We start from the raw sequence: 21,282 nt of genomic DNA on the forward strand, positions 1-21,282 counted from the left end.
AGAATTTGTATTTGTATTTTAAATGTCTGTTTGTAATGGTATGCATGCTTTTCATATTGTTAGATGTATATTATTGTATGCAAATGTTCCTGTTTACCGGCTTGTTAGCTGATTGTGATAATTGACTGCAGGTGCTGTGTAGAGCTGTTTGACTATTTCTGGAGGACTTCCATTTGCAACGCTTTACCTGATGAAGACCATGTCGGTCGAAACGTTGTGATTTTGTAATATTGACACTAAAAAATTTTTGAGAGCTAAAGTGGCAGTGTGCCGATTTACTTTGAATCTTTTGCTACTAATGTTTGTTTTTTGATCGTGCACCTGCCTTCAAGATTTTCTAGATGTGCGCACATTTCTGTTTTTTGCAAGCTGCTTCAGTCGAACATCTACTTTATCAGGATGACAAAGATGAAACCAGGCTTGACATTTCAGCAAGACAATGATCTAGAACACAGCTAAGGAAACTCTCAAATGTTTTCAGAGAAAGAAAATCAAGTTGTAGAATGGTCCAGCCAATCACCTGACTCGAATCCAATAGAAGATACAAAACAAAGTTTAAATTTGATAGACGAGACTCACAGAACCAGCAAGATTTTTACACTCTATTGAAGTCTGAAAAAAATCACCTGAACAATTCATGTGAGTTCATTCTTCATATGAGAGGTGCTGCCATCACCAAAAAATAAAAATAAAAAACAAACCAAAAAACACGCTGCTAATTCGGTGTGGCAATATATGATAATAAGTATAAAATAAATAAAATTAGTAAATTAAATAAACACAATTTTATTATTTTATTAATTTATATTATTTTATTATTATGATTAAAAATGTGTTAAATCAGGTTTAAAAATAATAATAAAAATTGGAAAAAGACAGACAGAAGGAAATCAGTGCTCATTTAGTAAATGTGCAGCTTAACAGTGTATTCAGTCTTGATTTGAATGTGCTTAATGTTGGAGCACATCTGATCATTTCTGGAAGCTGGTTCCAGCAGCAGGGTAGCTAAAGGAGGATTCACCCTTCTTTGAATGATATAAATGATCTGTTAGGTTTGTATTTAGTGAGCATATTGGAAATGTATTAGGGTCCTAAGCAATTTGGTCACTTGTGAACAAGTAATACTGGAAAATCTCTTTTGAATGTTACTCGAAGACAGTAGCTATGTTTCCATCCAAAAATTCTAATTAAATTTATGCGCTGGGTTGCGGCTGGAAGGGCATCCGCTGTGTAAAAAACTTGCTGGATAAGTTGGCGGTTCATTCTGCTGTGGCGACCTTCGGATTAATAAAGGGACTAAGCCAACAAGAAATTGAATGATTGAATTTATCTTTTCTTCATTTAATAAATGACTGGCACCTTTGAAGCAATGTTGAAGTGCAATGAACACCTGGTGAAATTTCAAGCCATGAGCACAGATGCTTTTGACAGTTTTGGAGGTCATTAATAATATAATAACACTAATACTGAAATGGTTTAGGCATTTTAGAATGACCAAAACAACATTTCAGATGTTTTATAATGTGCTCAGCCTGCTGATTTGTCCATTCACACACATTTTTATCATCACATGATTTCATATAAGAAAATCACAAGACTTTTTTCAATTGTGCATACTGGAATTTGTTCTGTAAAAGTGTTTCCATCATAGTTTATCTACATCTTTTCTTATAAAGTAAAAGTTTACCCTACTCAGTTCATACATTTTTTTATGCGCATTTTCAAAACTTGTCCAAACTATATCCAAAATGTGCAAAAAATAGGTGGATGAAAACATAGCTAGTGTTTGTGGAGGTTTAAAAGTTTAAAAGTCCAGTTTAAAAGTTTAAAAGTGCATGGTGAAAGTCCAGCTTGAAGAGTATGGCAGTAAACCAGTCTGCAAATCACAAGTGCTTGGAAAAGAAATTGTGGTTTCACTTTATTTTGATGGTCTATTTGAGTATTAGTAGACTGTCTGCTTAATATCTGTTGATACTGCTGCTAAACAGACATTTAACTGACTATAAGAAACTTTGCAAGTACATGTTTACACATACCTTAACCCTAACCCTAACCTAACAGTCTACTTATAATCTAATGAGAATTAGTTCACAAGTAGATGCAATGTCATTTAAATTCAACAAACGGACCATCAAATAAAATTGTGACCGAAGTTGTGTAGCATGCTCCATGAAAACGGTCTGGCCTTTTAATGTTGTGCAGTGTAAATCGCGCTGTGTTTGCTACATTATCCATGAAGGACAGCTGGTCATCAAAGTTCACTCCAGCATTCCTGACTGAATTAGAAGGGATTATTTCCCCAGCTGGATAGTGCAAATATAATGCACCGCTGGAGTTACAGGAAGACAAGTAGTGCCATTTTTGAAAGATTAAGCTGTAGGTGATGATCATCAATGCAGAGATGTTCTCCGGGCAGTGTGAGATTCATGCATCTATCATTGGATCCCCTAGTTGAACAAAATAAAACTGTGTGTTGTTGGCATGAGTTGTGAAAAAAATAAATGTGATCAAATTATGGGTCTCAGAAATGTGATGTAAATTGAGGAGAGAATGAGTCCAATAACTGATCCCAGAGGAGGACCGTGACCAGCTGATGTGCTTTGTATAGCCCATCAAGGAGAGGGTGGGTGGATATAAGAATCTGGTGATTCACAGTGTCAGATGCATCTAACAGTCTATTAGAAGCAGAACTAGCAGCTAAAGCAATCTATAGGGCTTCAATATCTGGGTTTTCATCCCACACCTTTTAATGCACAAATAATTTATCATTTTTAATGGGCATTTCACCTTTATTGTACTGAACTTGTATTTTTATGTACAAAATGTACATAATGTACTTGTTTTTTTTTTATTGTACTATAGATACTTTCTTAATAACTCCATGTTTCTTGGAAACGTTTGTGCATTTCAAATTGTGCTTCATACAGGTGAGTGGGCTCCCTGTAATGTTTACTATAAATGTACCACAATCATGTTGCACTGCTTGCTTCAACCTTAAATAACTATCGCACAGTATTAAACCTTAAATACCTCTTTTGCACTATATTCACCTTTAAAACCTCTCTTGCACAATATCTTGCACAACATTGTTCAGTCTCATGTAGAAGTACTTGTATAGCCTGTCTTATGTGTATAGTTAAGTATCTTATAGTATATGTTTGATATGCATAGTGTTTTTGTTTTTTTAAAAGCCCTTATGTCCACTGTTGTGTGCAATAGACAACATTTTGTTTCTGTATGTTCACACATGTAGTGGAGTGACAATCCGCTTGTTAAGTGTGACGTCACGCGAAGCGGCTTCCAGGTCCAAGCGCTCTATTCAACTGAATGGGGAGATTCATGAAATGGTAATAATAAACGTTTACAAAGCGATTTAATACTTTCGAAAGTCACGATCGCAATATATATGTCCATGCCTAATATCCGATGGCCAGAAAGTAATTCATTGTTTTATAAATTGTTAATTTATAATTTATATTGTGCATTTGTTATGCAGCAAGCCCAGAGATTGTTGTGTACACTATGACTTTATATAAAATTAACTTTAATGTGCCACATGAATAAAAAGTGATCATAAACGAATGATTTCTCCACTCTTTCTCCAAGTGAATGGCAGCTTGGACCCGGAAACAGTATTACATACGTCACGAACACGTCACCACTTAACAAGCGGATAAAGCTTGACTTGACTTGACTTGACTTGAAGGGGTACTGCCATTGGAACCTTATCGGCTCAAGACTTCAGGTCTCATTCCCTTCCATTCATTTTTAGCCATAAAAACAGCTGCTTGATGTTTCAAACTTATGTTTTGTAATTATATTATCTTATGTTTTTAATGTGTTGTCATAAACACTTGTTTCTAGAGCAAGCAGTTTCACCATTCCTTGCATTTGTTATTAATTTCTCTTAAAGGCAACTGAATTGGAAGTTCTAAAACAACGCAGAAACAAGCGAACTTCCACATTGCAGAATAAGGTCAATAGGACAGTTGAGTGGAGACAGAAATGGGAGGAGAGACAGAGGGGAGGGATCGTCAAAGGATCCTTCAAAAAAAAATCTAATTCAGGTTGCCGTGAGCACCTCAGTGCTATATGTTGACCCACTTAACCACTAGGCCAGGGGTGCTCAATCCTGTTCCTGGAGATCTACCTTCCTGCAGATTTCAGTTGCTACCCATATCAAACACACCTGCCTGTAATTATCAAGTGGTGTTCAGGTCCTAATTAATTGGTTCAGGTGTATTTAATATGGGTAGCAACTGAAATCTGCAGGAAGGTAGATCTCCAGGAACAGGGTTGAGCACCCCTGCACTAGGCTATTGGTGCAGACGTTAATGCACTTTTTAAAAAAATATTACATTAGAAACGAGTGATGACAATTGTGAATTTTAAATTAAAATCCTTTAATTCATAAAAATGTTTTGTACTTTTGTATGGAAGATGAATCACATTTCCTGAATAAACTCTGGTGTACTGTAGTGTATATTACACCCATGTGACTATTGAACTGATGATGCCTTATTTACTGTTGGTTACTTGGTTATAAATACTACTACTATATTATTTACCATATTAGGTAGCCTACTATGTTAGGTGTGCAATCTGACATGATGACAATGACACAAATAAAGCTTCTTTATTTTGGCCTAAAACAGATCTAAAATGGTAGGGATTAAACCAAAAGTAGGTTGTACAGCTCTCTTTTATCCACAATCTTCCTTTCTCTCAGATTTCACTCCCCGGAGAGTCTGACATGTACCTCACTTAGGATATGTGTTAGGGCTTCACTTATCTTAAAGGTTCAGGACACCCTGGAGAACTTTATTTTTTTATATTAACAGATTTGTGTGTGTTGAGCATCAGTTAAGACAATGTTAGCACCTGTCAGCTTTAATTGTGGGGAAAACTGGATAATTTTGAGCTTTTGTCAGCAAATCTTAGCTTCCGGGTATAAAATGATTTTTGGGGCGGGATCAAAATTGGCGACGTAGCGCAGAACTGCAAGTGATGACGCGTCGGTTTCTCATTATTATTCATAGCGGAGTTTCTTATCCTATGAGAAGAGCCGGCTGCTTAATTATTCATGAGACCTGCCAGACCTGCCAGAGTCAAGCCCGAGCTGTAAGACACGTCACGGACGTACGGCACGGGCACGGGCACACAGTATTTAGCCGTTCATAAAGGCTCATATGCGTTTGTTTCCATGATCCACGGGGTTTGTTGCATGTTTTCCCCCGCGATCCTGTCAGGGCCGATCATAAAATCTGTGTGTGTGCTGCTAGCATTTTTGTCGGGAGAGCAGCACGAGAATTAGAGACGGACGCTGTCTTTTATCAGGAGTTTGTTCACATTCAGACACATCGCCGTGCTGCTGTGTTTGCCTAAATCCTCTATATTACCAGCAATATAAAGCAAAATAGACAGGTCAGGAGACCTGCTCCACTGAGTCTGCTGGATACGGGGATTGAGAGAGAAGTCCTCATTTATAGGGTTTACATGAACACACTTATCTTTATAATGATATAAATTGTGGTTATGTGTATATGAAATTACGAATAACAAATGTAGCAGGGCATTAAATCACTGTTCATTTCTTTGCATTTTAACTTTGTAAACTATAAACTCATGCGTCTCCTCATGGTTTGTCTCATTTTGTGAGCTAGCTTCGTTCGCTCACGTTCTCCCCTGCTGGCCACGCCCACTCCAGCCTCATGCATCTTTTGAAAAAATTCTGAAGTAGACTTTAACCGAAAGTGGGGGATGTCATGGCCCTTTAAGACACCTAAAACACGGATTGCCGTAGAACTTGTCAATGGCAGGGAAGGGTTTTCTCTTGTTTCCTTGCAGGAAAATAATTAATTGAAAATATTTATCGATTTTACGCTAACCATATTACCAGCCATACATGTAAAGCAACAATAATGTCCTTCAGTTCGGTCACGTTTGCAGCCTGTAGCACGTCAAACACACAAAACGCCTAATTTGCGCCACAGGATGCCTAATGGCATCTTCGCATTGACTTCATGTAAATCACTCCTGCTTCATCCGCGTCTGCTTACTGTACAGGCTGCAAAACAATCCCCTACTTCCATGTAATGTAATGATTGTGAGGGTGCTGGTGAGATGTCACTTTTCCAGAGATACTCCAATACATCACATGCGCTGCGTACGCAATGTCTATAAGTCACATAAAACAAAAAATTGCTAACTGAAACAAATATAATTCAATTATATGGTTTGGAATTTGATGTTTTATAAGATTATTTACAATATTTGCAATTATTTTGTATTTAATTAAGAATTTTGCAGGATCACAAAAATTTGCGACATTTTGTTGATTTTGCATTGATTTCACTGATTGCGGAATCGTGAAAAACTAGGGGTCTGTAAAGTAAGCTGCTCTATCAACTTGATGGAAATGCACCTAGTTCACATTTGTTTTTTTTTTGTTTTTTTTTTTTTTTTTTTTTGGCGAACTTTGCAAAGATTTGCTGCACATTAGAAATAAACCTGGCTAACACCTGACAGTCATGTTATCTCAGTTAAGGGACCACTTTTAGACGCCTGGTTGGTTATTATCCCGCAGTTATTCTGATAAAGAATGAGTGCACTTAACTTTTGTGGAAGTGTTCAGTAATCAATGTATCTGCAAACAGAGCTATTGACATCATGCACCAGGAATATTGATTCATCAGAGCAGACCACTTTCTTACAATTGTCTGTGGTTCAGTCTTTATAATCTAGGGCCCCTTTCATGTGCAGTGAACATAGAGACCTGACCGTCATTCAGCTTTGCATGTGAAACTGTTGTGATGACATCAGTGAGCTGTGGATGATACACGGCTGGATGACGGTTCATCGTTTGGCCATCTGTTCAACAGTTGAACAACCTACAAAGCACGCCATTTTAGAGATTAGAGAACAATTTCCTCTTCTCACAGTGCGCTCTACTGACCGAAGGCTGGGTGCTATGTATACTGCTCTTTGAACAGCACCTGTAGCACTGTTTATTAACATATCAAACTTTAATATTGTGACCTATTATTATTTCAATTTAAAATGACATATTTAAATGCATTTAAAAATTTTAATTTGTTCTCAAGGTCCCAAGTTTCCAGTGATTCTTGCAGTTTTGGTGGATGAGAAATATTTATTAACCGCATTTTGCTTTGCTACCATTTAGTTTTTTTTTTAATGTGTACAAAATGAACAGATTTATTTGTAATAAAAGTCATTCAAACATATTAAATGAACAGTAAAATATATAAGCTATATTATATAATAATAATTAATGTCATTGCACCTAATTTAGACTCACTTACTAGGAAAAACGACCCTAGTCTGCACAGAAAATATTAGATCTGGCAGATGTCAGATTAATATAATCAAAAATACCTATACAAACTGCTGAAATGTGTTGTCCCGTACTAAATTAAATAGTATTTTCCCACTGTAATTAGTTTAGCCATGTCCAGCATGAGACACATCTGTGTGCTGTGCTTAGCCTTGACCTTTGCCTTTGTAAGAAGCTAAATAAGAGGTTAAGACTGGACTCTGTATTGCAAAACAAAGAGCCTTGTTAAGGCTTTAAAGATCTCTGATGATTATGTGCAATAACAATACACTTACAAAGTCGTTCCTTGAGGGCCGGTGTCCTGCTGATCTTAGCTTCAACTTGCTTCAACACACCTGCCTGGAAGTTTCTAGTATAACTAGTAAGAGCTTGATTAGCTTGTTCAGGTGTATTTGATTAGGGTTGGAGCTAAACTCTCCAGGACACCGGCTCTGCAGGACTGAGTTTAGACACCCCTGATCTAGTTCCTTGCATGCATTAAATTGATTCAGTCACTTTTGTCACATTTAAAAATATAGCAGAACTGTTTTCAACATCAATAACAATAAGTCTTTGTGCAACTGAAGGCTAGATTAATGATGCTTTGCCATTACAGCAATATATTAGATTGTGTTTTATTGTCACAACATTACTATATATTTTGATCAAAGCTTCAATGGAAAAAAAAATTAAAAATCTGATTGATCCTAAACTTTTGATTAGTATTGTACCTTTCACTCTAAAAACTGCTTAAATAAATAAATAAATACATACATACAAACTGCACATAAACATGCAAAAATCAAGACTATTTTCCCAGTTTACTTCCAATCTTAATAACCCAGCAATACAAGTAACTAGCCTTCACAAGACTTTATTACATGAATTTGTTCTGGTTTAATCTCAATGTGTAATAATTTGAATATTAAAATTAAGTATTGCATTTGAAATGTGAACTATGTACTCATTAATGATCCTCTCAAGATCTCTTCTTTTCATAATTCTTCAGATCAAGAAAGCATCTGATTTTGCTCTATATTTCTCTATTCTTTACTGCAAAATGTTTGCTCTGACTGAATGTGCTTAGGACCGAAACAGATCAAGCTGACGGTCGGCCATTGGGTTTTATCAATCCATCAGTCAGAATCAGTCAGCTGCTTTGCGTTTAGTGTGTTTACGCTCAGCTTTTCAGTATAGGTGCAACCAGACATGAGCTGACTTGAGGCGATAACACAAGTGAGGTTCATAGCCTGATGATAATTTTTTGAGCAATGTTGTTGGACAACTTTGGGAAATGATGCTATAAATAGGCAACTAGGTGAGACATGGGGTAACTAATCAGGGCAATGGGTTACAGATACAATATGTATTGTATTCTTAGTAGAAAAGTAGCCAAGCGATATCGCTTCGCAACAATGACCAAAAAGTTGCTCTGTGTATCATCAGCAATAGGAGCTATTTGTTTGAGGCCGACTTGGTTGGCTGTTGCACTTGGTTGGGCTGTTGGTCAGCATCAATCTGGCTAGTTGGTTTGATGTATTTCACACGTTGCCTCTTATCAGGTTAACGTTGGAGCCAGTTGCCCCGATTCGGCATGTAGAATCGACATTGGCCATTAGCTGAAGACAGCGTTCAGATTGGATAATCAGCTATGATTTAGAATGTGGAAGCAAAAACTGAAGTGATGTAACCAAACAACTATAAAGCTATAACTGTGCTACATTTCTAAAATATTTTCTGAAAAATGGATGTGGGTGCACACCCTGTTTTCAGTCAGCTGCCATCCATTTGGTATGTTAGTGCGGACCTTTTTGGTCCAGACAAGACATGAAAAGCTGCATGAAATTGATATAAGGGACACAAATCTCGCTGTGATGACCATTTAATGCCAAAGATGTTTGTGACCACACTCCAGTAAAAGTAAAAGGATTAACATTTAAATCAGGGATTTATTTTTTGAGAGACACTCAAATACACTCCCACCCTGACGGTGTGGTTGAGTCAAACATTGAGTATGTTTACATGGGCAACAATACTTTAATATGATTATGTCAATACTCTTATTAAGAGTCACAATGTAAAAAGTGTTTTTTGATTACCTTAATCCGACTAAAGTCCTAACTAAACTAAACAGAAATGGAATTAAGATGTGCATATATTAATGGCATTATTGAAGTAAACACCACAATCAAACTATCACCCTCATGTACGACTTTTGGCTATGTTTTTCCTACAAGATCCACATACAAGGCTGTCAGTAAAGGAATACACACACACACACACACACACACACACACACACACACATCCCGAAAAGCTGAAGTTTATTTTGTTTCCATGCGACTTGCTGTATCAGTAAAAACAACAACTCTTCCACCAGTCCTTCATATTCATGTCAAATACCCCAGTTTGTCACGGCAGCATGAATGAAATGTTCATGAGTAAAAGTTTAACCGCCGAACTGCAGTTAAAGTCGAGAAATTGTACATGTAGTAGTCTGCTGTTTTGATTCAGACAGGCACTTTTTTGTCAGATGGCTCACATCGATTTGACTGTCATTCATTCACCTTCATTACTTTTAAAAAGCACCTGGTCCATTTTATTATATATTTTACTGGAACGCATTAACTCTACAGGTGCCTGCAGTTAGCTGTGGAGCTAACATTAATCATACTATTCCCTCTAGAACACGCATAAAAATTGTCATCATAATTTACTTGATTGCACGTCTCAATGTCTCACGCCCCCCTTAATAGGTGCTGGCGCCCCTCTGGTGGGAAGCACCCCACCGTTTGAAAAACCCTTGTTTAAATGACCATATGCACTTAGTGATTATTAAGCATAGTCAGGTTAAGAACATGCATAGGGCTGATTCTAGAATTGCGGGCACATTTTTTGTGTCCTACACTGTTAATTTTTTTTACCTTAAATTCACAGCAAATTACTGTGAGGTAGTTCACTGTAATTTACTGTGATTTTGTTACACTAATTTACTGTGAAATTGCAGCCATATTGTGTAACTTCACAGTAGAGAGTTAAGTCCAATACTGTGATTTCACAGTATTTTCTTGTAGAATTAACTATATTTCACTGTGAAGCAGGCTTTCCTCGGCTAGTCATTCTGACATTTACCCTGACTTTTGTCTTTGGTTTTCAAGTTATGTTCATTAAAAATTATTTCATATTTGCATGTTAACCTTATACAATTAAATAAAGGTGCAGTGCACCTAAAAATGAAAATTTACTATGACATTCGTGTCGTTTTAAAACAGGAGGATTTTTTTCAAGTTATTTTTGAAGATGTAGCCAAATCATTTTTTGGGGCTGCAATAACATTCTGTTATTTCTAAATATCAAAAAATGCCAATACTAGCATAAAGGTTCAATGTCTATGTTAAATGAAATAAAAAGAGTTTGAATTAACATGCAAAAGATATAGCCCTTTTTACAGTAATTTGCTATTATCATGCTACCTGCATTCATTTCACAATTAAATTATGAATACAACATATTACTGTGAAGTTTTACAGTTAAATCCTGTAAAGTTATACTAATGTAATTTACTGTGAAAAATTACTGTAACATGTTGTGAAAATCTGGAAATTTTCTACAGTGTAGATAAAACTTCTTTTACCTATTTTTTTTTATTCTCCAAATATGGATGTATATGTTTATGCGTTTTTATGAACATTTAGTCTTGAAAATATGCTTAAAAACCCCCACAATACCCATTTATGACTGTCTCAGAATCACTGTATACATTCAGCGTCAACTAGCTTGAAATTATAAGTGACTTTTTATTTTATTTTTTTGCATTTACTCTGGCGAGTTTTAAGTAGCAAATGCATGAAACATCCAACAGCAATAATACATTAAGAAGTTCCAAAATAAAAGGCATAATCGGTACAGGTCTGATAGAAAAAAGCATGTGACTATTCTGGCAGGAAACTGAGGGTTATTTTTTTTTTTTTATTCTTGCCTCATTGCATTGTATAATATGTTTTGGATACATAAATAATTGATTATGTCATGGAAAATGTAAACTCCATTGTTTTAAAAAAATTAACAATGTTAAAGAACAATTAGTAATGGATTCACAACTTCTCCTTTATATTTAAGCAGTTTGCAATACTTTAGATGAATAATGGACATTGTAGATTAAGGAAAATTTATGAAAAATGCTTGAAATGTGCCCAGAATCCTGGAAAGAGTAATGTAAACTCAGTGTTGCACTTGACTACATTAGCCTGCATATTAATCCAGCTCTATATCTCAAATAACCTGACCCAAACTTCATCCAAATTGAAGTTGCCTTCATAAAGAGCCCAGACTCATCTCAGCAGGCCCCATCTCTGTCAAACACACACATTTACACTTTGATTTCATCATGGCATGACGTGCCGATGGCTGAGGCCTCACGTTGTGTCCCGCTCTTTCATATGACACAAAAACTCTTTGGCTTTTTCTCATGGCTTCTGTCATCCAGCTGAGCTGAAAGAGCAGTTTATACCCTGCCTATAACCTCAGCGTGAAGCCAACTTTAACATCAGTCTCCCATGATCCACGTGGAGAAGAGGAAACAGCAGGGAGTCTATATGGAAGCTGAAAGTGCTTTAAGTCAGGTTGAATACAAAGTGACAACACAGGCGGTTGACAAGAGTAATTTAGCTGTCCTTAAATAACACAGGTTTAATTTTTCCTACATACTTATAGACTGCAGGTTAGATCATGTATATAAACACAATTAATTAACATTTTTTATACTTCAGTCCACTATCCACTATTAGGTTTTGCCCTTTTGTCAGCGAGAGGTCTTTAATGATTTAGTTTATAATAATATTTAGATCACCCCCTTTTTTTTAAATGCATGGAAATACTGGTCATGTTATTAGTACAGATATGGCTACTTAGAATGCGCGAGTGATTTAAAGAAAAAACGCCGTCTCCGCAGTAAACCGCAATAAAGCGGAACGTAGTCTAACACAAGAAATACATGGCCAGCAGGGGGCAGTTATGTAACATAAGCCCCTTTCACACAGTGATACCGGTAAATATCTAGAAAATTTCCGGAACGACTTTACCGGTATATTCAAAAAAGCGCTGTTCACACAGGCGAAAATGTTACGGAAATTTTCCGGAAAAGAGCATTTACACATCCATTCCAAAATACCGGTAAATTCTGACATCATTCACCACAAATGAGCTTTAAACGGCTGCGCTTGTATTTGTAAACATTTGACTAAATTACAAACTCTGTGGATGATCAATATTGTGAACAACTTTCGCAGGATCACTTTCGCATGTCGAGATGTTCATAATATGTGCGTGTGCAGGCGCTCACAGGCTGTTTCACAGGCACACGCAAAGCTTGAAGGTAAACAAACAACGGCTTATCTTAAGCATCTCATCGATGATTATTTACACAGTTGGCATTAAGAAGAACATATAAACGTGATCTGACTAACTTCTAGCAGCTAAATGTGTCTGGAAAAATATTCAAAGGCTTTCATTCTCACAAACCGCGCGGACGTAAATGCGTCTGACTGTTCTGATTGGCTAAAGCAGACGTCTCACGTCAGCACGTTCTAGACGTGCACGCGCTTATTACGGCAATCTTCTTTCTGCATTCACACAGCGCAGCATTTCAGCAAATTGCCGGTAATGTTACAACTTCTCTTTCCGGAAAATAGCCTGAACGAATTTACCGGTATTTTCAAAAAGGACCTGTTCACACATACAACCTTTCCGGAAAATTGCCGGCAATTTTCCGGAAAGGTCTGTATGTGGGAAAGGGGCTATAGTGAGCATACTGAACTGATATACAGTCCTGTAGCAGCCAGAGCACGTTAGCGAAGCAGTGTAAAAAGCGCCATTCTTTCTTGTGCTTTTTTTTTTCTTTCAGTACAGTATTTTAGTACCAATTTAATAGGCCAAAGTGATCAACTGTGTATTTTATAGCCTATTTATTTAGGCAGCTGTGTGTTATCTTAAACTATACTGTATAGTTTAACTGACAGTCAGCCTATTTTAAACTAGGAGCTCTGAACATAATTTGAATTAGAAATTCATTTTTTACGATCACGTCCTATTAATGCATATTCTTGTTTTAATTATTGTTGTACTTTAATAATTGATTTTGAAATGGAATAATTTGTTCCTGGAATTGTCCCAGTGAATCTGTGAAACTAAAGAAATAACTTACAAAATAATTCATGGCATTTAGGCCTGCATGAACAACAGAACGCACACAGGCACGAAATTCAAATCGAATAGATTCTAAAAATAATGTTTAATTGAAGTCATATGTAGGCTAGCTTAAAGAGAACTATTCTAAACACCTGCCGTGAATTTGTCTGCATGTCAGGGCTCCATAACAACAGACATGCGGAGCGTGTGTAGCCTAAGGCTGTGGAATGCGCTATTTTTTAAAAATGTGGTTCCATTTTTGTGTAAAAACAGTACTGTTAAAAGTTTTAGGCCAGCACTTTATTGGTTGTTTTACTGATGGTTTAATGTGAACTTTTGCCAAAAAAAAAAAAGTGTAACATAAGTGTAACATTTTTGTCACTTTTTTAAAAAATTGAGATTTATGCAAGGTGAATAAATTATTTTTTTGTTGTTAGGATAGGAGTTTGAGTTTAATTGTTTAAGACTTGTGAAAGGCAATGTTGGGAGCTGTTTGTGCTAGTCTGAGCTGCATTTCTACTAGTGTTGTTAGTTGGAATTTTGAATGTTGAAAAGTACAAGTAGGTTTTATTCCATTATGCCATTCACTCTGGAAAGGATTTTAGTGGTAGTAGTTTTAATTTTCAGCTTGATAATGATCTGCTAATTGCAGTGAAATCTTAGTTGGAATAAGAAACCAGCTTATGAATTGCAGACACTCATGAAATGGCCTCCACAGGGTCCTAACCTAAATATTATAGAGGATGCATAGCCACCTGGACAGAAAAAGAAAGATATGACACTGTAAACCTACAGAAGAATTCTGGGAAGTGTTAAAAGAAGCCTGATATTACATAGCATAGTATTTCTGAAAAATGTAAGGACAATTAGCAATTAGCAATTAGTTTTTTTTTTTTTGTTCTCTTTTTGTACATATTTCCTATATGTTCTGTTTGTTTTGAATAAAGAGACTGATTGATTATATATTGTGCGAAAGTTTTAGACCAACAAAGCTGATGTTGGCTTAGGACTTTAGCTAGTAAAAAACCCAACCCTCACAGGAAACCTGTTGCAAATTTTGTGAAAAGACCCCATTAAGTATGATATTTTGAAGCATTAAGAATTACAATAGGAGTATAATAATATTGTATATGAGTACAATAAACCTCTTAGACCACCATAATAGAGTAAAATTAGATAATACCCATGTCATTATGCAAAAATCTACTTGTAAACCACCAAAACCAGTAGACACACATGTACAACTATCTATATGGGCACTTCCTATAGACTTAATGATTTTTTATTTGTGCTGTACTGTATATTTTTTCTCTACTCCAACTCTGTTTCCAAAACAACAACATTTAGCATTTGTTACAATTTCCAAATACTTAATTCTATGTGCTTTTTAGGCCATTTTCCTCATGGGGACCAAAACAAATATCTCTACAAGGTTAAAATGTAATGGTGTTTCTATAAGTGAGGGGAAATTTGGTCCCCACAATGTGATAAATATAAGGTACCACACTGTATTCAATTATTACACAGAGCTGTTTAAATTATGTAATTAAATATTTTATAAAATTAGGCAATATCATGACTACTCTGATTACTTTGACATTACGTTTGACCAAATTTGTTTATTGCATTTATTGAATAGAACCAAGATTTTCAAGTGCATTTCATGTTCTAATGTTTCAAATAATGCCTACATATAGGTGGTTAATAATATGAAAAACAGTGCAAATTCAAATTTTTTACAGCATATCATAAAACATGCAACAATTGATTTAATTTAAATGTATTATTATATCTATGTAAATTTTATTCAAACAATGCCTACACTACACTAATGATTTGGGAGCATGTTTTTGGCCAAGGACAGAAAAGCTAGCGCTCTGCAACTCTCAAATGGTCGCCCACAGAAGCTAAGCAGGGCTGCGCCTGGTCAGTACCTTGATGGGAGACCACAGGGGAAAGCTAGGTTGTTGCCGGTTGCTGTTAGTGAGGCCAGCAGGGGGCGCCTAACCTGCAATCTGTGTGGGTCCTAATGCCCTAGTATAGTGACGGGGCCTCTATACTGCTCAGTGAGCTTCGTCTTTCAAATGAGATGTTAATCAAATGAGGTCGTTAAAAATCCCAGGATGTCCTTCAAAAAGAGTAGGGGTTTAACCTCGGCATCCTGGCCAATTCTGCCCACTGGTCTCTGTCCATCATGGCCTCCTAACCCGTCTCATATCATAATTGGCTTCATCACTGTCTCCTCTCAACCAATCAGCTGGTGTGTGGTCTGTTCACGTCATCCAGGTGGATGCTGCACACTGGTGGTGGATGAGGAGATTCCCCTCAATGTCTAAAGTGCTCTGAGTGCCCAGAAAAATGCTATATAAATGTAAGGAGTTATTATTATATTTAGTAAAGACAACTATATTCTATTATATCCTATATTTATTTATACAGATATTTGTTAAACTAATTTCCATAACTTTTCCAAATATTTTCCAGGCCTGGAAAATGCCATGTCAAAATTCTGGATTTATCCATAACAGTATAAACCCTGATAGAATACTCTTGTACTTCATTGATAGGAAAATTCTACGAAACAGAAAACACACTTTACAGATATTTAAAAATGTAACTGGGTTAACATTTATTATGTTTTCTCATGCTCACTGAAGCCGTATTAATTAGAAACATCATCTTTTAATTCATTTCAATGTATTCCTGTGATGTCAAAGCTAAATGCTCCAGATCCTTCAGAAATCATTCTAATTTGCTTCTGTAGCAACATTCGGCATTATAAAATCATCATTATTATAAATAAATGAATTAACTAACAAGCCTTAGATGTCTGAAGTCCTAACAAACATTTTTGATGTTCTTCTTTCCACAGGAATTTATTAGCATGTCCCAGAAACTTCTGGATGACAAAGAGCTCCGGAAGAGACTGGTGAGAAATGGAAAGAATTATATAACGACATGCCACAACCCCATGAAGGAGAGAACAACCTATCAGGAGCTGCTGAAGAAGCTTCATTGACAGTATGAGGAAATTCACTTTTGTCTCAGGGTTTAAAAAACTTAAAGAAGAGGGCTTCTTTAGAGCTTTAGAGTCTATATTGCGAACTTCTTAAAGATATTTAAGGGACTCCCATAACTGCCAAGATAACGGTGGCCATTTGTCTCTACCATAATATAAAGAGTATAATCTGTATATATTTGTGTAGGTTATGCTGATTTCTTTTGCTGCACCAGGTTTGATAAGGGACAACATGTTTTTTTATTAATTTACTCAATGCGCAAGTAGATAATTATGAAATATGACTGATGGACCTGACACTTTTTTACTTGTTGCCGAAGTATACTAGAAATACTGCAGGGGGTTTGAGTTTTCTAGGTTTAGGAATGTGTTGACATTATTTTTCTGAGGATTCCAGCTTAAACTGAGCAGGTAAAGGGAATCCATGTGTGTATTTGTAAACATATGGCAAACAAAATTGGCTAAAAGTTTTGGTAACAAATATGTAACAGATTATTTGTCTGAAAACTTGTTGGAAAACTTTTAAAGTATGTACAAGAGACATGCCACCACATCCAGCTTGTTCAGACACAAATTGCGACCTGCGTTTACTGTTGTAAGACTTTAAGATTTTAAACTGTGTCAAGGAAAAGATTTGCTAGATAAATCATCTCTAGAGACAATTCTGTTTAGTCATAAGCTGATTCAGCTGCAAAATTGTTACTTCTCCAAAGCCCAAAGGAAGAACATTGATGCTCTAGTTACAAAAAAAAAAAGTGAAACAAATCGTATATGATGTTCGGATGGACATATTTTATACTTGGAATGATTTTGATTTTTAATTTATTCATGTTAGTTATTTTGTTCAGGGATTTAAGTTTGTCTGTGGAGGTGTTGTATCATACTATACATACATACATACCTACATACATATATATATATATATATATATATATATATATATATATATATATATATATATATATATATATATATATATATATATATATATATATATATAAATAGATAGATAGTTATATATATAGTGTTTTCTTTCTTTATAAAGTCTTATTTGTTTTATTTTGGCTTGAATAAAAGCAGAGAAACTTATTTGTTTTTTTGTTTTTGTTTTTTTGGCTAGAATAAAAGCAGTTTTTAATTTTTTAAACACAATTTTAAAGAAAATGTTATTAGCCCCTTAGAGCTATATTTTTCCTATAGTCTACAGAACAAACCATTATTATACAATAACTTGCTTAATTACCCTAACCTGCCTTGTTAACCTAGTGAAGCCTTTAAATGTCACTTTAATCTGTATAGATGCGTCTTGAAAAATATCTAGTCAAATATTATTAAAACTTATGTTTGGTAAAAATCTTCTTGTTAAAATCTTCTCTTCGTTAAACAGAAATTGGGGGAAAAAAAACAAACGGGATAATAATAATTCATGGGGGCTAATAATTCTGACTTCAACGGTGTGTGTATATATATATATATATATATATATATATATATATATATATATATATATATATATATATATATATATATATATATATGTATATATATATATATATGTGTGTATGTATGTATGTATGTATGTATGTATGTACATATTATGATACAATATTGTATCATAAAATATTTGTTTTGTTTGTAACTAAGGCTGTATGACTTGTATTTTAATGGTTGTTAATAATTATATGTTATTTTAATTGCACTTGGCACAATAAATAAAATATAAGCACAATTGTACACAAACTGATTTGATTAGGTTGGTATGGGGTTTTAACCTAGTTCTGGGCGATAATTCGAAAACAGTAATTATCACGATATATATTTGTTTGATAAAACGATGATGACAATTCGTTAAGTGTTCGATAATGTTTATAAACTATGCGTAACTAGAGATGCAACGATTATAGATTTTGGTTGTACGATTATAGTGTGAGTAATAATCACGGTTATCACGATTATTATGCATTCATTAATTTAAAAAAGCGTTACTAGTTTGATAAATCACATGGAAACAGCTTATATGTTAAAGCGTTATTTGTTGCTCAGTAATAATAAATAATACAACACAATAAAAAAGTTTTTTGGCATTTGAACAAAAGTAATAATTTTACACTAAAAATTAATGACAGAACATTGAAAAAATAACTGAATAAATACTCCCTAGAAATGTGTGTATTGCATAATTATAATTTTGAGAGATGATTTTTTTTTTTTGCCATATTGCCCAGCTCTATTTCAACCATATATGTTTGGAATTTTTTTGTGAAAGTTGGTCTACTCTAACTGATGCTATGTTTTGTACAAATCACACCTTCCATTGCCCTCTATAACATCTGTTTGCATTATGACCACCATTGTCATTTCTTTGGTAAGTCCAAATCTGGATTTACCAGAAACATTTTAACAGTGTGAACGCCTGCTAGCACTCCTTTAAATTCTAGTACTGAAAAATCACGGATTGCAAAAGATAAAAAATAATGTTTACTTTTAATGAAATGCTCCCTATTTCATTTCATTGCACAAAGCACTGAACATTAATGTGGCATTTAATGGAACACAAAACATTTGACTGTACTTACAAATGCAGGGTGACAAAATGTCTGAACAAAGTGAACGTTTAGCTGTACAATATTCACATGCGATTTTGTATTCAAAGACCAAAGGGTGCAAAGTATTAAACAGATGAGCAAAAGTCATGTAAGTGCTACAGAGAGTCAGCTCAGTGTTTGACTCTCTTTAAATTCCCCTGTGAAAGCACACTGAGGAAGACAAACAACAAAATTAAAAGAATTTGGCTAATTTTTTCAAGGAGACCTTTTTGGGTACTTTTAATAATCCACAAAAATAAAGCAGTCATCAAGGCAGATCTTTCAGAAAGTCACATCAAGTCCATGAAGCTGCATTGTTTATCCTGACAGTCGAACAGAACAACTTTCCCTTAGAAAGAAGGCATTCGGGTGACCATATAGAGCAGGGGTAGGCAACTCTGTCCATTGACGTCCGTTTTTTGAGGAACAGAGTTGGCCACCCCGATAAAAAGATATTCATTATGGGTGCATAAGTCAGGCTGCTCCTGAGCCAAAATCACATTTTTTGCAAAGACTCAGCAGCTGATACTTCAGAGGACATACATTTGTCCTCCTTTCCCACCCAGTTAATACCATGTCCGTTCTCTTGCGGTAAAGTTTTAGGAGACGTTTGTCTATCCAAGGATGTGAAAGTGGTGAACTGAACCCTTTTCCTCTTACTAGTGGGCGAATGTAGGGATTCACTTCGAGCTGGCTTTGCTGTGAGGGATCCTACGCATCCAGCATTAGAGTCATTTGACACGGAAGACACCTGACATGAGGTCCTTCGAGTGAGAGTGCCACAGGGCTCAGTGTTGGGTCCGATGTCAATTACAGATGTGTTGTGAGCATCTTGCTGTAACGGGCTTCCATTGACATTCATAACCAGCTCAGCATCCGTTCCCAGCCAAACCCAGTCATGCCGATGACCCGTCTGCTCAGAAATTTGAGCAGGCGTCTGCTTGTGTCGGAATTTGACCAAGTATGATACGCAGTTTACCATAAACACTAAGATAGCCAAGCAGAATACTCCAAGTAGTGCATACATCCCGATCTCGAGATCTGTAAGTGGACGGTTTGATAGTGGTCCCTCAATACCATCATCATCATCGTCCTCTCCATAGTCGGTGTTTGGTTTCTCATTTGGGACTTCCTCTTGGGGAGGGTAGTTATTGTAGTTTACTAAATTCCCTGAAGCCTTTCCAGTGCTGAACATGGAACCCTCGGAAACTTCATTACTATTCCAGGAAATTCCAGTATTTCCGTCACTCCCTGCTTTACCTGTACTAAAAATATTTCCGCTGTTTAGAATATTCCCAGGTTTACTGACTCCAGCCGAGGCATCGTTAGCTCGCTCCACTCCTAAATCATTGGCGATGCTCACAATGGTCGACTCTCTTGCTGTGGACTTGACTGTGGTGGTGACCTTCGTCAAGGCACTTTCCTCTCGCTCAGACTCTGAATTTCGACTGGAAACCTGTTCTGGAAGCTGCAGCTTCTTCCCTGAGTCCACCTCCTCACGTTCATCAAGCTCGCCGCTGTTTTCTTTCCCAGAGACACCAGAGTTTAGTCCTGTGCTGTTTGCTGTGCCATTATTGTTGACACTGCTGTTTTCAGGACGTCTGCTGTTTGCCTGAAACTTTACCGTCAAGCTCCCACTGCCCACAGCTAAAGTGCTTTTGCGCTTGGATTTCTGACAGACCTCACAGATGGTCATCTCAGCTCTCACTAGCGTACCTTGCCCCTCACCTTCTGCCACAACAGTCATAGACGAGTCCTGCACAGAGATCACGCCTTCGTCCAATGAGGTGACAGTCAGACGATAGTGAGCAGGGTCATAAATGTCCAGTGGGGTGAGGGAGCCATCGCTAAATTGTAGCCAGGAGCTTAACACAGCTTCCTAAAATGAGAATAAAGCGTCATTTAGCAATGTTGGTTAAGAATGGTGGTTAAGATTACAAAAGTGGGAAGTGCAATGACCTGTTTAGGATTGCTGAGAACTTCCTGTGTGGTTGCTGTGGCACTAATGACTCGATTACTTCCTGTGTTGAGCTGAAGGTTGAGTGTGAGACCACTGATCAACTGCAGGCCCAGTTCAGTGATGGTCACTCTTTCTTCCACAACTTTCACTGTCCTCTCTGCCAGGATTGAGTCTGATAGCGGGGAAAGGACCTAAACAAA

General features: G+C 36.2%; 2 protein-coding genes across 3 annotated transcripts in view; one reads left to right on the forward strand and one right to left on the reverse strand.

The window, feature by feature from the left end:
* The window catches only part of glt1d1 (glycosyltransferase 1 domain containing 1), a 93,856-nt gene extending 77,145 nt beyond the window's left edge, over nt 1-16,711 (forward strand). For both annotated transcript variants that reach the window (XR_012384672.1, XM_005167246.6), the window contains one exon: nt 16,391-16,711. Coding sequence is in view for 1 of the 2 variants with exons in the window: in XM_005167246.6 (XP_005167303.3) it covers nt 16,391-16,537 (147 nt within the window). In the remaining variant the exon portion in view is untranslated. The remainder of the gene's footprint in view (nt 1-16,390) is intronic.
* Nucleotides 16,712-19,002: 2,291 nt separating this feature from the next.
* LOC100332191 (transmembrane protein 132D) overlaps nt 19,003-21,282 on the reverse strand; it is a 64,626-nt gene continuing 62,346 nt past the window's right edge. The window contains exons 8-9 of the mRNA XM_021478473.3: nt 21,082-21,273; nt 19,003-21,001 (exon numbers count right to left, since the gene is read on the reverse strand). Of these exons, the coding sequence (XP_021334148.1) occupies nt 19,619-21,001; nt 21,082-21,273 (1,575 nt within the window). The 3' untranslated portion in view covers nt 19,003-19,618. The remainder of the gene's footprint in view (nt 21,002-21,081; nt 21,274-21,282) is intronic.

This window comes from Danio rerio, chromosome 8 (assembly GCF_049306965.1).
Source record: "Danio rerio strain Tuebingen ecotype United States chromosome 8, GRCz12tu, whole genome shotgun sequence".
Taxonomy (NCBI): Eukaryota; Metazoa; Chordata; class Actinopteri; order Cypriniformes; family Danionidae; genus Danio; species Danio rerio.